This window comes from Lolium rigidum, chromosome 6, assembly GCF_022539505.1.
Source record: "Lolium rigidum isolate FL_2022 chromosome 6, APGP_CSIRO_Lrig_0.1, whole genome shotgun sequence".
Taxonomy (NCBI): domain Eukaryota; kingdom Viridiplantae; phylum Streptophyta; class Magnoliopsida; order Poales; family Poaceae; genus Lolium; species Lolium rigidum.
The window spans coordinates 223,591,372-223,609,256 of record NC_061513.1 but is presented as its reverse complement, the minus strand read 5'-3'; the positions used below and the strand labels follow the sequence as shown (position 1 = coordinate 223,609,256).

Here is a 17,885-nt window from a genome sequence, read left to right as displayed (position 1 = left end):
CAAATTAACAATATTACAAGTTCTAGGCTATAAAGGATTTGAAAAAATAAACTCATACAATATTCATTTTTTAAGCTAGTAATTCATTTTGTTGTATAGAATGCAGTTGCCGAATCTTTGGGCCCTCGTGGACCTCGTGGTGTGGTGTCATCATCTTTGTTAGTTAAAAAAAATGCTTGAAGAGCATCTTGTACTCTTGTGCCGGCCGTCCAACCCCTGACGCGCGGCGGCTCCATGGTGGTTCGCTCTAGTCTAGTCTAGTGTAGTGGTTGGTGACGCAGCTGACGCCTGGCTGTTCCTGCTGCCGTGCTGCGACGGTGGCGAGGCGACTTTCTTCCTTCCTTTCTTTCCCCCTCCGCCCCGCGAACGCCGGGAAGGATTCAACTCTTTCCAATTATCTCCGCCCTTTATCCCCCCCCACTACTACCACCCCACTACCTCCCCGCCTTCCTCACCGGGATCCTTCCGAGAACTTGCGGTGGTCTCTGAGGCCGTTTCTTGCCGCCAGTCGTCGCCGGCGCCGAGAGAGCGGGATCCTGATCCGCCAGGTGCGTCGCCGCCGCCCTCCATCTCCCGCCTCCCACTGTTCGATTGATTCAGGCGCCGCAACCACAAACTCTTCTTTCACAGGCCGCCTCGGCTGTAGATTCACGGAATTCCTAGACTCATAGCACCTGTCTGCCGTTTTCTTTAGGATGATTGGGTGTTCTCCGCGTGAGAAAACCAGTAGAGATTTCGATCTGTCCCCCGCTCGAACCCCAGCCATCTTTTCCGCTGTCAACTGTTAACGCTCCTGGAAGATAGGAACTGCCTCTAGTTAGCTCGCGTCGGCTCGATCTCGACCTGCTCTGTAGCACACGGCTTTAAAGCTGTCTCCAGCATTAGCAGATCCAATTATACCGGGGTCTGCGAGAAAGGGACACCTGAAGCGTATCCAAATATCCAACAGTGTTATCGCGTCTTTATTTTGCCATCACGCACCAGTGTTATGGAGTATGGACCAGATGCCAGAGTGGATTTTAGTGGCTTGCCCGCCTAGGTTTCTCCCATTTCGGAGGTTCCCATGGTATGTTCTATCATGTGCTGTTAAATTTTCTTTCTTTTTCTCCCTCCCTGCCTCTTGGCTCTGAGCGTTTTTTCATTATGAATTTCCTAGCTTCATTTGTTCTAGTTATGAGCTGAGCTGGTATAGATCATAAAAAGGGAGACTGCCAGTTTTCGTTAGTTTTATACTACATAATATACCTGAATTTTCAGTATTCGCACCATTTCGTCTTATTGAGTTAGTGATCATTCTACTCTTTTGCCAGTCAACACAACCACCCATACACAAAGAAGGTGATTGCCGAGGTGCGTGGCTGCCGCCCTCTGTCCCAGTTCCTACTGTTTGGTTGATTCAGGCCCACAGCCATGAACTGTGCTATTTGGTTTTAGATGATGGTTTCGTTGTAGATCCATGTAATTCGTACACTCATAGCACTTTGTTTTCTTACGATGATTGAGTGTTCTCCCGCGTGAGGAAACTCGTAGATTTCAATCTCCCCCCCCCCTTGAATTCCAAGATTATTTTCGCAGTTAACAATTCTGGAAGATAGGAACTGCCGCCGCCCGTAGTTTGTTTAGTTCGCATTGACTTGATCTCGACCTGTTCTGTACCCCACATAAAGCTGTTTCTAGCATTAAAGCTGTCTCTGGCCTTATCAGATCAAATTATACTTGCAGAAAGGGACACCTGAAGCATATCTTAATATGCAACAAGTGTTATCGTGTCTTTAACTTTCTATCAAGCACCATTATTATGGAGTATGGACCGGATGCCAGAGTGGAATTTAGTGGCTTGCTCGGCTAGGTTTCTCCCATTTCAGAGGTTCCCATGGTATATGTTTGGCTCAATCTATCATGTGCTGTTAAATTTTCTTTCTTTTTTTCCTCTCTGCCTCTTGGCTCTGAGCGTTTTTCAAATTATGAACTTCCTAGGTTCATTTGTTCTAGTTATGAGCTGATCTGGTATAGATCATAAAAAGGGAGAGTGCCAGTTCTCGTTAGTTTTATACTACATAATATACCTGAATTTTCAGTATTCACACCCTTTCGTCTTATTGAGTTAGTGATCATTCTTCTCTTTTGCAAGTCAACACCGCCACCCATACACAAAGAAGGTGATTGTCGAGGTGCGTGGCCGCCGCTCTCTAACTCGGTTCTCACTGTTTGGTTCATTCAGGCGCCACAACCATGAACTGTGCTATTTGGTTTTACATGCCGGCGCGGTTGTTGGTTCATGGAATTCGTAGACTCTTTGTTTTCTTAGGATGATTGAGTGTTCTTCCGCGTGAGGAAACTCATAGATTTCGGATCTCCCCCCTTGAATTCCAAGATTCTTTTCGCAGTTAACAATTCTGGAAGATAGGAACTGCCGCCGTTGGTAGTTAGTTTAGTTCCTGATGACTTGATCTTGACCTGTTCTGTAGGCCACGTAAAGCTGTTTCTAGCATTAAAGCTGTCTCTGGCATTAGCAGATCCAATTATACTTGGAGATAGGGACAACTGAAGCATATCTGAATATTCCACAAGTGTTATCGTGTCTTTAATTTTCCATCAAGCACCAGTATTATGGAGTATGGACCGGATGCCAGAGTGGAATTTAGTGGCTTGTCCAGCTAGGTTTCTCCCATTTCGGAGGTTCCCATGATTTCTGACTCGATCTATCCCGTGATGTTAATTTTCTATTTCTCCCTGCTCTCGGCGATGTGCGTTTTATAATTATGAATCTCCTAGGTCTATTTGTTTTAGTTACTTCATGAGCTGTTTATCCATCGTAAAAGGAGAGTGACAGTTTTGTTAGTTTTGTAGTACTGCATATACCTGAATTTTCAGTATTCACACCCTGTTGTCCTATTGAGCTAGTGATCATTCCGTTCTTTTGCCAGTCAACACAACCACCCATACACTGATCGCCGAGGTGCGTGGCCGCCGCCCTCTAACCCGGTTCCTACTGTTTGGTTGATTTAGGTGCCACAACCATGAACTGTGCTATTTGGTTTTACATGCAGGCTTGGTTGCCGATTCATGGAATTCGTAGACTCATAGCACTTTGTTTTCTTAGGATGATTGAGTGTTCTTCCGCGTGAGGAAACTCGTAGATTTCCGATCTCTCCCCCTCGATCCAAGATTCTTTTCGCAGTTATCACTTCTGAAAGATAGGAACTGCCGCCGCTGGTAGTTAGTTTAGCTCGCGATGACTTGATCTCGACCTGTTCTGTAGCCCACATAAAGCTGTTTCTAGCATTAAAGCTGTCTCTGGCTTTAGCAGATCCAATTATACTTAGAGAAAGGGACAACTGAAGCATATATAAATATTCCACAAGTGTTATCGCGTCTTTAATTTTCCATCAAGCACCCATACTATCGTGTATGGACTGGATGCCAGAGTGAAATTTAGTGGTTTGCCCGGCTAGGTTTCTCCCATTTCAAAAGTTCCCATGGTTTGTGTCTCGATCTATCCTGTGGTGTTATTTCTCTATTTCTCCATGCACTTGGCGCCGAGCGTTTTTTGATAATGAATTTCCTAGGTTTATTTGTTTTAGTTACTTCATGAGCATTTATCCATCGTAAAATGTGGAGTGCCCAGTTTCTGTTAATTTTGTGGTACTACGTGTACATGAATTTTCATCTGTCACACCCTTTTCCTTTTGACTGGCTTATTGAGTTTGTTATCATTCTGTCTTCTGCCAGTCAACTCCATCATCCGCAGACAATGAAGATGGTAATTATGTTTATTTGTCCTTTTTTTTTCTTGCAGCTGGTTTGACTCTATATCTAGTAGAGTCGTCTCCCTCCAGTTAGTAAATATGTCCTTTCTCTGGAAATCAAGCAACAGTGGTGCAACAGAGAAAACCTTGACCCTGGAAGAACAGCAACAGAAAGTAAGATATTTCTGTTCACTGTTAGATCTTTGCTTGGTTCTATTGAAGAATTTAATTCTAAGTCTGTTTTGATGTGCTGTTTACTGTGCAGATAGATGAGTTACGGAAGCAACTTGGTGAACCCTCGTCAGTAGCAATACAGGGTTTCCTTTCGGATGCATCAATATTGAGATTTCTTCGAGCAAGAAACTGGAATGTGCAGAAAGCAAGTAAAATGCTGAAAGGAGCTGTCAAGTGGCGGGCATCATACAAGCCAGAAATGATTTCCTGGGTATGTCTGATTTAACCGCTCGATATCTTCATGCTCAATTGAATATGCATGCATTTATTGGCCAAAACAAAGATCCATATAATTAGGACATCGGTGATAAGTGAGAACAGCAGGTAGTATTCAGGATGCCTGTAAAAATAAGTTTAGTGTATGAGGAATAAGTATTATCAGTGACAATTATACATGGCTGTTTTTTTTCCCGAAAAGGACCCCCTCCACCCTGGCCGCTCCATCAATTGATGCACACGGCCATTGTAATGATGCACGCCACTGTGCCAATTGAATGATATCAATATTATTGAACTGCTGGGGAGAGTTATAATGCAGAAGCCGATTGTTCATGATACTTTACAAGTTGCTTGTATTACCAGATTTACAGGGTAATGTAAATTTTTCATCCTTCAATCTTCAGGAAGACATTGCACATGAAGCAGAGACTGGAAAAATATATAGGGCTGACTACAAGGACAAACTTGGAAGGACTGTTCTTGTGATGAGGCCAGGCTTAGAGGTTAGCTTATTGCCTGCAGAGCAAATATCTGGAAATATTTTATCATAAGGTTCTTGAGATGTATATTCTCATAAAGAAACACGAGAATATATGCATATACCTGTAGAATAATATGCTTTGAAACCATATTGGAGTTGCATGGTCTGGTTGAGATGTGAAAGGGACATTACAATTGTCAACCATGATTATGGAGCTATCATGCTAACTCTGCTGATATTTTTCTAAATCATATCCGAATGCTCAATCAGTGTTGTGAGGAACCAATGATAATTTCATGCTTTTTGCAAATCAAAGTATGAAACTTTTTTTTTCTATTGTATAACATATGAATCTTGAGATGCATATTTTTGTTATCGTTTCTCTTGACACATATTTACCTTGAACTAGTATTTTTTTTTATGATGGTAAACTGGTAGTTTACTTTTAGGAATGACTCTTTATGTTTATTCTGTAAACTTTGAGTTGCCTTTCAACTCACGTCACTCTGGAGTCTGGACTAGTTAAGTTTGTGGTTCTGATGTGAAGCATAGTAACTTCAGTCATTCTAACTGTGTGTCCATAATGCTGATGTATAACAGAACACTACCTCGGGAAAGGAACAGATCAAGTATCTTGTTTACTCTCTGGAGAAAGCGATTATGAATTTGACGGATGATCAGGAGAAGATGGTGTGGCTGACAGACTTCCAGGGCTGGTCGCTGGGAAGTACTCCACTGAAGGTGACCCGAGAGACTGTGAGCGTTTTGCAAGACTGTTATCCTGAGAGACTGGGCCTAGCGATCCTTTACAATCCTCCTAGAGTATTTGAGTCTTTCTGGAAGGTAAGCAGCTGCACAACTTGAATTATCTTTACACTTGAACCAACATTGTTGCCTTGTGTCCATACTCGCATAGGTGAATTACAAAAGATAGATTTGCAGCCACGATGTTGAGAGTTGTGCGAGTAGCAGTATCTTGCTTGTTTGAAAATCATGAATGATGTGTTCCAGTCTACTGTACATGGTATTCCTTAACTATTTCTCGAGTCATTTCACAGCCCTTTAGCTAACCTACCTATTTTTCTTCTGTAATTGGCCTTTGCTGCTTTGCTTTCGCAATATTGGCAGTCTCCTATGATATCTTTTTTCAGCATTATTCAACCATTAAAAGTTCCTATGTGGCGTGCTACATTCCCTAAAGCTAAGTTGAAACAGTGGAAACAGTATAAACCACAACATGTGCATATTGGAAATAGTGTTATCAGGTCCTACATGTCAGTATCATTTCCTTCTGGAAAGATTCTGTTAGCTGCCTTGTTCTATGCTATTCCTAATTGAGCTAGTTCACTTTTGTAAGATCAAAGGGCCTAACATACATACGAATGGCAGATAGTGAAGCCATTCTTGGACCATGAGACGCACAAGAAGGTGAAGTTTGTGTACTCCAACGATAAGGAGAGCCTGAAGATAATGGGAGAGGTCTTCGACCTTGACAAGCTTGACTCGGCATTCGGGGGAAGGAATACAGCCACCTTTGAATACACAAGCTACGCGGAACAAATGAAACTGGATGACAAGAAGATGCAATCTAACGACACAGGCTCTGACGCTTCAAGCGAGGCTTCCTTCTACAGTGGAACGGATTCCCCAAAGCACGGAGATGGAGAAGCGAAGGCCTGAGTTGCTCAACTGCTAATATTTGCTCCATTTCGGAGGTGGATAGGGTCAAGAAAGAAAAATACACAATCATCTAACTAGCAGACCTTTCGTGCCAGTTTACAATCCTCTTGTTGATCCTGTTTTTGGGTCCAAGACATGGAATGTTATCTGTCCGTGGTATACTATAGAAGTTCCTGAAGGAAAGTTTGCACCAGAACCTGTCATGCGTTGACATCTACGGAGTAACTTAAATGAGAAATCTTATTACTGATGCCCTGTTGTTGCAGGCTTCTATACGGAATAATTTGGTGCAGCTCATGTGTTGCATGAGTAACTTTTAAGACTGCCTATTTAATTATCTGAGTATTGGTATAGTAATTTACGTTTGATGGCCGTAATGGTCGGTTCTAGTTGCTTTGTGGGATTCTCTGATGGCAAATACAAAATTAGCTTTTATTTATATATGCCAGTTTATGTGGAGTAACTTATTTCAGAGTGAAGGAATAATTGATCATATCTGGCGAGTAGACTTGGACCAAAAATCTGATCCGACCTGAAAATGCATAGCGGAAATATAGTACGTGTACTTGAATATTTTGGTGAAGAAGTTTTTAGTTTGTAGCAATTGGTTGTATATGTTTTTTTTAAGCTTGCATAAACACAAATTTTTGTTTGTTTAAATCTGCAAGTGAATGTTGCAGGGCATTTAGATTTTTGTGGATTTTTTTGGTAGCACCCTCAGTATAACTTGTAACAATAGCACCACAGACGTTTTGAACAAGGAGTTGCTCAAGCTTGTAGGAGAGGAGACAGCCCATGCCTTCGGAAGTGCCGAGAGAGAACTTCTATACTCTTAGAGCAAGTTTAGCTATAAGGATTAAATAACCTCTTGGCTAGTTAGAGGAGAGAGATGTTAAGTGAAATTTCATGCAAGAACTAATTTTAGCATGTGCTTCTAGGCAGTTAGTGAGAGTAAAAAATATCACATATTGATAAAGTACTACCTCCATCCATAAATGCATGTCGAAGAGTTGTTCAAATTTAGATGTATCTACTAAAGAGTGTTTAGATATATCTAAATTTAGATAAAGTTTCGACATCTATTTATAAACAGAGGTAGTAACACATTTTATAGGTTACTATAATATACAATGGCTATAAATTAGCTGTTTTTTAAGAAATTACAAATTAGCAATCATTTGTTTATACTACCTCCGTTTCAAAGAATAAGGCGCACGCGTATTTCAAGACGAACTTTAACCATAAAAATTGAGCAACAAAATCTTAATTATATTATATGTAATTAGTATCATTGGATTCGTATTGAAAAACCTTTTTAATGATATTAATTTCATACAAATAATCTTTATCTATTTGAAGTAATTCTTGGTCAAACAAAAAGCTCGTAAAACGAGGGGCCTTATTCCTTGAAACGGAGGTAGTAGCATACACTTGGCTAACTTGCTCTCAGATAAGGCTCTTGGATTCCATAAATGTGCATGTCCGATCGAGATGACACATTCCTCCGCGGAAGTTAACCACAAACATCGGATTCGTTCCCCATTTAACCCACATCAACCCTAATGTCTGAAAGAGCAACCATTCCTGTCCAGCGATACAGACAGAGGGATGGCGCCGGGATTCTCCGCGTCGGGCTGACTGCAGAGCAGGGGCTGAAGCTCCGGTTATGGCGGCAGGACCAAGCAGCCATGGGTAATTGGAAGTACTGTAGAAGGTCGATCATGTCGGCATGAGCTCACAGGAGAAGATACGATTTTATTTTTTTGCGTGAAAGTTTGGGATTTATTTCTTCTTTGCACATAGATGTGCCGAGTGATTTACCTCCCTCCTAACATGCTTTATTGAAAACGAAGAGAAAACCTTCGCCATCTCCCCAACTTCATTAAGAATAGGCGTCACAATAGAACGGGAATTATATATAGCGTGATGTATAAGATTCACCACCTCGAGACAGTCCGTCTCTATCACCAGATGCGAAAAACCCCGTAACCTCGCAAAGATGACACCATCACGGAGGGACAATGCTTCCACAATGAGAGAATCAGTAACTCCCTCATAGGATTTGCTCCAAGCTCCCAAGAAGGCTATGTGTGATCTCGCAACACCACCACCTCCACCCTTGCGATCTTGAGTAGATACAACTCCATCAGTATTTATTTTCACCCAACCTGAAATCGGCGGGCACCAACATTGATCATCCCTGATAACCGTCTGTTTGACAGATATTTCCAACAGCGCAAAAGTTTTTTTTGATGTTTTCATAGAAGCCACACGATCATAAGACTCATGATCATTTGTCCAACGATTGCGTGCCGTCCATATTGACCGCATGATTGTGATAATCTGGCACCGGTCGCTCTCCGAAAACATATAGTCACAGAAAATATCTTTATTCCAAGTTAGCGGATGGAGGCGAGGTAGCTTGAGATGGAACACTTTCTAAGCTGCCCTCCTAACGAGACTACGAGAGTAAACCTAGCTGGATCGTATCCAAAATTCCAAATACGGTAACTTTTTTTTTTTCGAGAATACACCATGGAGAGGTGTATCAATCATATAGAAGGGGTGCCAAGAGGCAAAAAGGGCTGCCAACAAGAGGTGGCAGATCCTCACCCTAAGCCTACTCTCCTAATTGCCACGGTGTAGCTACAGGTTCAGGAAAAACAAAGAAAGAGCTGCGGAAAAGCTTCGCAAGCTTCCACCTATCGCACTCCTCCCTAATCTTCTCCTTGATGCAAGCCTGAGATGGAGCCGCCCCATTGAAGACCACGTCATTCCGGTGCCTCCATATGCACCAGAACACCAAGATGATGGCCGTCCACAGGTCCCGCTGGTGAGTCCGCGGGCAGGACCTGGACGTCCACCACTCCACAATGCCTGAATCAGCCACCGGAAGCCAGTCCGTCTTGTCCCAAATACGGTAACTGACAAACCACTTTTATCCTTTTCTAACCCAAACATAGTTTCCCTTAACCGACTCGTAAAAGAAAATTTATCAAGACCGGTTATGCAAATAATCGGCTGAAAACTCGTTTTCTATAAACTCATAAAAGGAATGTGTTTGCCCTGATCTTCAATGCCAGAAATGTGCATGTCCGATAGAGAGGAGTTTAAGACACATTCCTCGGCAGAAGTTAACCACAGATATCGCATTCATTCCCCATTTACGCATCGATCCGAATGTCTCGAAGAACAATCATTCGTCCAATCCTGAGAGACAAGCAGAAGGCGCCTGTGTCAGTTCCAGGTAGACGATGGCAGGGCATGGAGGCGTAGCTTTTTTTTTTGAGCAACTCTCCCAATCAGCTGGCGTGGCGCATGGGCGGCCCATCCCTGTGCTGCCCTCCAAGGAACAGCAACCGGTTGGAACGCCTCCCGGATGAGGAGAAGAAGAGTGATCACTCAATCATGCGCTCGGGTCTGGTCGCGTATGGAGGATTTAGATTTGAGCCGACTGCTCTCTCTGTGGCAAACCGAGCGGCCACGTAGGTGGCTACTGTGTGTAAGCTTCGGCGTATGCTTGAGTTTTTGGTGCCATCCGGCGGCGACTGGTTCTGGTTGTTGTCCTGCGCGACCATTCCTGGTACGCGCATGTCGGGACACTTGGCTTGGCCAGTCACCTTGATTGCTACTCTTGCGTGCTAGGCCCGGTGTAATTTACTACTCCGATTTTTTTAAATAAGACGTATAACTTTTCTGAAAAAGTCAATCGCTGCTAATTTTATAACCAAGCTTACAGAGATGTTGGTTTGATATTGTAGATGCTGAGAACAGAGCGTCGCTCTGTTGGTTAGGTGTGCGGGAGCGCACCCCGGCCACCCGGGTTCGAGTGCTGAGTTTAAACGGGTGCTAGTGACTGGGTTGGTCTCGTTTTTTTTTGATATTGTAGATGCTAACAGTTTTTCCTATAAACTTAATTAATATTTATATTGTTTAACTTTGGTATTGTAGGATTTTCTGATAAAGAAAATATATTAATATCGCGAAGATACCAATTAAATCAAGCCTCTGCAACAACGCAATATCGTGAAGAAAGAAATCAAAGCTCCGGCGGAGGATGAGGAGTTATACAATGCTCTACACCAACTACTTCATGGACGGGGTAACATAACATACGCCCGACAATTTTCGGAGGAGCTACATGAGGTGTTCATGAAAATTCTTCATGGTGTAAGAGAGTACGACAAGTACTTCAAGCTGAAGCATGACGTCATTGGCATGCCTGGTTTCTCGTCGATTCAGATGTGCACAATTGCCATGAGGATGCTTGCATATTGAACCCCCTTTACGATGCACAAGACAACTACCTTTGCATGAGTGAGTCCACTATTGGACAATGCAATGCCTAGGCAACGCGTAAGCACGTTTAGACACTAGGTAATGGACAAAAGCCTCATCTAGGGCATAAACGGAAGCCTAGACAAGGCAACCAAGAAATTGTCTTCCGCATTAAGAAATCATGTCATGCTTCAGTAATGAGCTAGATGGGCATTATTCTAAAGGTAGTTATTAGATATTTACACATTTACCTGCTTTAAAATTAATGTTTATTCACAACATATGATAACCCATATACACACTTGATGGTATAACTATACTTGTCTAGCCTGTGCCTAGGACGTTTAAGCATCACCTAGGCACTAGGCAAATGCCAACCACCTCGTTTACGCTTAGCACTTTTTCCTACCTTGAGTGAGTCTACTGCCATCGAAAGCATGTATAAATTCTGCAATGCGGGGGTGGAAACTTTGGCAAAGACTATTTAAAGGGGGCAAATGAACCATAGACTGCTTGGAAGCATCGATTGCATGCACTAGTTATGAACTAAATGTCCATTTGTTTGGCAAGGTTTGTACAAAGTGCATTACGGATACTGCAGTGTGGTATTTGAGGTTGTGATAGATCAAGAACTATGGATTTGGCATTTGGTCTGTGGCATGACAAGATCGCACAATGACATCAACGCGTTACATCGATCTTCGGTGTTTGCGAAACTTGTGGAAGGTCATGATCCACCATGCAACTGTGAGATCAATGACAACTTGTATAATAAGTGATACTATCTAGCTGATGGCATGTACCCAAAATGGGTGCCATTTGTCAAAACTGTTGGAGATATGCCCGAGAGGCAATAATAAAATAGTTATTGTTATATCTTAGTGTTCATGATAAATGTTTACACTCCATGCTATAATTGTATTAACCGGAAACATTGATACATGTGTGTTGTATAAACAACCAGAGTCCCTAGTAAGCCTCTCATTTAACTAGCTTGTTGATTAATAGATGATTATGGTTTCCTGATCATGAACATAGGATGTTATTAATAACAAGATCATATCATTAGGTGAATGATGTGATGGACACACCCATAGTAAGCGTAGCATAAGATCAAGTCATTAAGTTCAAATTGCTATAAGCTTTCGATACATAGTTACCTAGTCCTTCGACCATGAGGTCATGTAAATCACTTATGCCAGAAGGGTACTTTGATTACATCAAACACCACTGCGTAAGTGGGTGGTTATAAAGATGGGATTACATATTCGGAAAGTGTGAGTTGAGGGATATGGATCAAGAGTGAGATTTGTCCATCCCGATGACGGATAGATATACTCTGGGCCCTCTCGGTGGAATGTCATCTGATTAGTTTGCAAGCATGTGACTAGGTCACAAGAGATGACATACCACGGTACGAGTAAAGAGTGCTTGTCGGTAACGAGGTTGAACAAGGTATGGAGATACCGATGATCGAACTTCGGACAAGTAAAATATCGCGTGACAAAGGGAATCGGTATCGTATGTAAATGGTTCAATTGATCACTAAGTTATCGTTGAATATGTGGGAGCTATTATGGATCTCCAGGTCCCGCTATTAGTTATTGATCGGAGAGGAGTCTCGATCATGTCTACATAGTTCACGAACCGTAGGGTGACACACTTAAGGTTTGATGTCGTTTTAAGTAGATATGGAATATGGAATGGAGTTCGAATGTTTGTTCGGAGTCTCGGATGGGATCCAGGACATCACGAGGAGGTCCGGAATGGTCCGAGAATAAGATTCATATATAGGAAGTCAATTTCCAAGTTTGGAAATGATCCGGTGCATTTATGGAAGGCGCTAGAATGTTCTAGAACCTTCCGGAAGAAATCACTATGGAAGGTGGAGTCTCGGTTGGACTCCACCAACCCTAACCAGCCAACCAAGTGGGAGGGTGGAGTCCATGGTGGACTCCATCTCCTTGGCCGGCCAAGCAAGGGGGGAAAGGGAGAGTCCCTATCCCTCTAGGTTTCGTCCATATGGAAGTTTTTGAATTGGGGTCTTATTCGAACACTTTGGGAAAACCTTAGGGATTCCACCTATATAAAGAGGAGGAGAGGGAGGAGGCTGGTTACACCAAGTTGGCCGCACCCCCCAGGGCTCCTAGGCCGGCGCCCAAGCAGCCCCCTCTCCCAAACCCTAGCCTCTCCCCTCCTCCATCTTCTCCCATGGTGCTTAGGCGAAGCCCTACCGGAGATCTCCACCACCACCGACACCACGTCGTCGTGCTATCGGGATTCCGAGGAGGATCTACTACATCTGCTGCCCGCTGGAACGGGGATAAGGACGTCGTCATCAACACCGAACGTGTGACCGAGTACGGAGGTGCTGCCCGACTGTGGCACCGTCAAGATCTTCTACGCGCTTTTGAAAGAGGCAAGTGATCGACTACAGCAACAACGAGATCTAATCTCGTAGGCTTTAGAAATCTTCGAGGGTTAGTCTCATGATCTTCTCGTTGATACCATCTTCTAGATTGGATCTTGTCTTGTTATTCGTTCTTGCGGTAGGAAATTTTTTGTTTTCTATGCTACGAATCCCATCAGTGGCATCAGAGCCGTGTCTATGCATAGATTGGTTGCACGAGTAGAACACAATGGTTTTGTGGGCGTTGATGCTTTTGTTGTCTTTAGTTGGTGTACTTTGCATCTTGCGGGATGGTGGGATGAAGCGTCCCGGGCTAAGTTTACATGACCGCGTTCATGAGACTTGCTCCACGCTCGACATGCAACTTGTATTGCATAAGTGGCTTTGCGGGTGTCTGTCTCTCTCACCATAGTGAAGATTCAATCTACTCTTTCTATTGACAACATTAGTATCACCGTTGTGGTTCATGTTCGTAGGTAGATTGGATCTCACTCGAAAACCCTAAACCACGTAAAATATGCAAACCAAATTAGAGGTGTCTAACTTGTTTTTGCAGGGTTTGCTGATGTGATATGGCCATGATGTGATGATGAATATGTATGAGATGATCATTATTGTATTGTGGCAACCGGCATGAGCCTTATGGTTGCCTTTATATTTTATGTAGTAGTATTATTTCAAAGTAGTTGTAATAGTTGCTACATGTGATGAACAACCATGAAGACGGCGCCATGGACCTTGACGCTACGCCGACGATGATGGAGATCATGCCCGTTGATGATGGTGATCATGTCCGTGCTTTGGAGATGAAGATCAAAGGCGCAAAGACTAAAGGGCCATATCATATCACGTATGAATTGCATGTGATGTTAATCCTTTATGCATCTTATCTTTCTTAGATCGCGACGGTAGCATTATAAGATGATCCCTCACATTAATATCAAGATAATAAAGTGTTCTCCCCCTCGTATGCACCGTTGCTACAGTTCGTCGTTTGAAGCATCTCGTGATGATCGGATGTGATAGATTCTACGTTCACATACAACGGGTGTAAGCCATGTTGCACACGCGGAAATACTTGGGTTTGCTTGAAGAGCCTAGCATGTACAGACATGGCCTCGGAACACAGGAAACCGAAAGGTTGAACACGAGTCATATGGATGATATGATCAACATGTTGATGTTCACCATTGAAGCTACATCATCTCACGTGATGATCGGTTTTGGTGTAGTGGATATGGATCGTGTGCCACTAAACAACTATGAGGGATGTTGTATTAAGTGGGAGTTCATTAGTAATTAGATTAAAATATGAACTAATTATCATGAACATAGTCTGAATAGTATTTTAAATTAAATTTGTAGAATTGATATCCGTTATCTACCATGCGCTAGTCTTGTAATTGAGATAAAAATACTGTTAAAATCTGACAAGAAACTTTACGGACTGGTACTGTATTGTTAAAGAATCAAGAAATGATTAAGTCCTATTGCAAACTTTTAGTAAACCTCACATTGCTGATTCAAAGAGCAATGGTTTCAATTAGTACCTAAAATCATCTTGTCTCCGTGAAACTTGAAGTTCAAATCTATTTGAAAAGTAAGGAGCTGGAAATTTTGTTTTCAAAAATAAGCAAGGTATTTGATATATGTGATATCTAAGACCTTATTGCAAGATGATAGAATATAATCTAGTGAGACTACATAAAATCATAAGTTTTATGGGAATGTACGAAGGTTGAAGAAGCCAGGCGTCCCAATCCTCCAACTAGTTGGGCACTAACGATATTCGCATATCCATGAAGTGATCGTCCTTAGTATGCACCGTTGCCAAGACTCGTCGTTTCGAAGCATCACGTGATGATCGGGTGTTATAGATCCTACGTGTGCATACAACGGGTGCGAGCCAGATTTGCACATGCGAATACTGAGGTTAAACTTTACGAGCCTAGCATGTACAGACATGGTCTCGGAAAGTCATCATGATTTGATGGATAAAAATTATGAGTGAAATTGTTCATCACATTACAAAGTTACTAATAGTGAAATCTGGAACACTTGTCATATGATGAACCTCAAGATTATTGGTATTTGACCAATGAACCTAGAAGTTATAGAAGGTGAAGTGTTTCTGAAAATGAGGAAAGCTAAAAGAGAAACTACAAAATATTTTGGCAGAAAGAAAGTAAAGACTAGAAAGTCTAGCTCAGGTGTATATAGATGATATACATGTTATGAATGTATTCTTTGATTGGTCACACAATGAAGTTCTTGGGTATTTGTACCAGATTGGTTGGTATGAGATGTCATACAATACAACGCAATACAAGAATACGATGGCCTAAGTGACTGATAACGAATATGGTAATAATGCACGTCTGGAACATAATAAAGTATTATTATGTTTGTCGTTGGCATTCTACCTAGCCCTTAGGATTTATAATAAAGAACTTAATAATTGTTATTTTGCTCTGGTCAAATGAAAACAATGAGTTGTTCAAATTATGACCTTAGTCCATGTACGATGGATAAGTTATTATAAATCTTAATGGTGAAACACACATACATAACACTGACGCTAATATGCCGTAAGGCAAATGATTTGAATTCCACTTATTAGTGGAACCGCCATTTAGGTCATGTTAGAAAGGAACGCATGAAGGAACACCATGCAAATAGATTTTTGGAGTCATTTGATTTTCGAATCATCTGGCGCTTGCAAATCTCTTCTAAAGAGAATGACTAAAATACCGTTCATAGGCCAAGAGTTGAACGGGCAACTAACTTAGTGGAAACATACATGATGATGTATGTGGTTCACTCGGGCATAGTTGTGTGCGGGAGATTCTTCTACTTCATGAAAACTTCCAACAATGAATTGAGTATATATATGTGGATATATTTATTCGATAAGGAAGAAGTTTGAAACATTTGAATGGATTCAAATAAATTTCAGCATGAAGTGAAAATCATCGTAATAGAAAAGTCAAATATCTATGATTTCATCATGGTGGAAATATTTGAATTACGAGTTTTAGCGAACATCTAAGAGAGTTATGAAATTGTTCTACAACTCATGTTTCTTGGAGTATCATAATAATGATGGAGTATCCGAGAGACGTATCCAAATCTTGTTGGATTAATGATGATATAAAATTAATTGACGCCATTATATTTTTGTGGATTATGCATTAGAGACTACCGCTTTTACACTAAATAGAGCATCATCATAATCCGTTGAAATGACACCATACGAGTTATGGCATGGGTATAAACCCTAATAGTCCTTTCTTAAATTTTGGTATGCATAGCATAACTAAATAAGTTTACAACCAAAATCAGACGAATGTCTTTATTGGTTATCCCAAAGAATTGATTGGGAATTCTTTCCACTATGGATACAAAGACAAAAGTGTTTGTCGATGTTTCTTACTTATTTCGAAGAAATTGTTTCTAGCGAAGTTTTTGAGTGGAAGGATGATATGTCTCCGACGTATCGATAATTTCTTATGTTCCATGCCACATTATTGATGATATCTACATGTTTTATACATACTTTATGTCATATTTATGCATTTTCCGGCACTAACCTATTAACGAGATGCCGAAGAGCCGCTTCTGTTTTCTGCTGTTTTTGGTTTCAGAAATCCTAGTAAGGAAATATTCTCTCGAATTGGACGAAATCAACGCCCGGGGGCCTATTTTGCCACGAAGCTTCCGGAAGACCGAAGGGAAGACGAAGTGGGGCCACGAGGTGGCGCCACACTAGGGCGGCGCGGCCCAAGCCTTGGCCGCGCCGGCCTGTTGTGTGGGCCCTCGTGTGGCCCCCGACCTGCCCTTCCGCCTACATATAGTCTTCGTCGCGAAACCCCCAAGCACCGAGAGCCACGATACGGAAAAACTTCCGCAGACGCCGCCGCCGCCAATCCCATCTCGGGGATTCAGGAGATCGCCTCCGGCACCCTCGCCGGAGAGGGGAATCATCTCCCGGAGGACTCTTCACCGCCATGGTCGCCTCCGGAGTGATGAGTGAGTAGTTCACCCCTGGACTATGGGTCCATAGCAGTAGCTAGATGGTCGTCTTCTCCTTATGTGCTTCATTGTCGGATCTTGTGAGCTGCCTAACATGATCAAGATCATCTATCCGTAATGCTATATGTTGTGTTTGTCGGGATCCGATGGATAGAGAATACTATGTTATGTTGATTATCAATCTATTACCTATGTGTTGTTTATGATCTTGCATGCTCTCCGTTATTAGTAGAGGCTCTGGCCAAGTTTTTACTCTTAACTCCAAGAGGGAGTATTTATGCTCGATAGTGGGTTCATGCCTCCATTAAATCTGGGACGATGTGATGTAAAGTTCTAATGTTGTGGATGTGTTGTTGCCACTAGGGATAAAACATTGATGCTATGTCCGAGGATGTAGTTATTGATTACATTACGCACCATACTTAATGAAATTGTCTGTTGTTTGCAACTTAATACTGGAAGGGGTTCGGATGATAACCTGAAGGTGGACTTTTTAGGCATAGATGCATGCTGGATGGCGGCCTATGTACTTTTTCGTAATGCCCAATTAAATCTCACTATATTCATCATATCATGTATGTGCATGGTCATGCCCTCTCTATTTGTCAATTGCCCGACTGTAATTTGTTCACCCAACATGCTATTTATCTTATGGGAGAGACACCTCTAGTGAACTGTGGACCCCGGTCCTATTCTTTACATCGAATACAATCTGCTGCAATACTTGTTCTACTGTTTTCTCGCAAACAATCATCATCCACACTATACATCTAATCCTTTGTTACAAGCAAGCCGGTGAGAT

The 17,885-nt window shown here is 42.1% G+C and overlaps 1 protein-coding gene across 5 annotated transcripts; it reads left to right on the top strand.

Annotated features, from left to right (window-relative positions):
* Positions 1-283: 283 nt before the first annotated feature.
* Positions 284-6,697, top strand: LOC124660500 (phosphatidylinositol transfer protein 3-like). 5 transcript variants are annotated; one of them, XM_047198321.1, is made up of 7 exons: positions 284-548; positions 1,311-1,350; positions 3,800-3,923; positions 4,015-4,194; positions 4,607-4,705; positions 5,284-5,526; positions 6,073-6,697. In XM_047198321.1, exons 3-7 carry the CDS (start codon positions 3,849-3,851, stop codon positions 6,361-6,363), a joined length of 888 nt encoding a protein of 295 aa, XP_047054277.1. In that variant the 5' UTR covers positions 284-548; positions 1,311-1,350; positions 3,800-3,848; the 3' UTR covers positions 6,364-6,697. The 5 variants fall into 5 exon arrangements, with proteins under 5 accessions (XP_047054277.1, XP_047054276.1, XP_047054274.1 ...); XM_047198320.1 differs by lacking the exon at positions 1,311-1,350; XM_047198318.1 differs by lacking the exons at positions 284-548; positions 1,311-1,350 and adding an exon at positions 787-1,066.
* Positions 6,698-17,885: the final 11,188 nt, after the last annotated feature.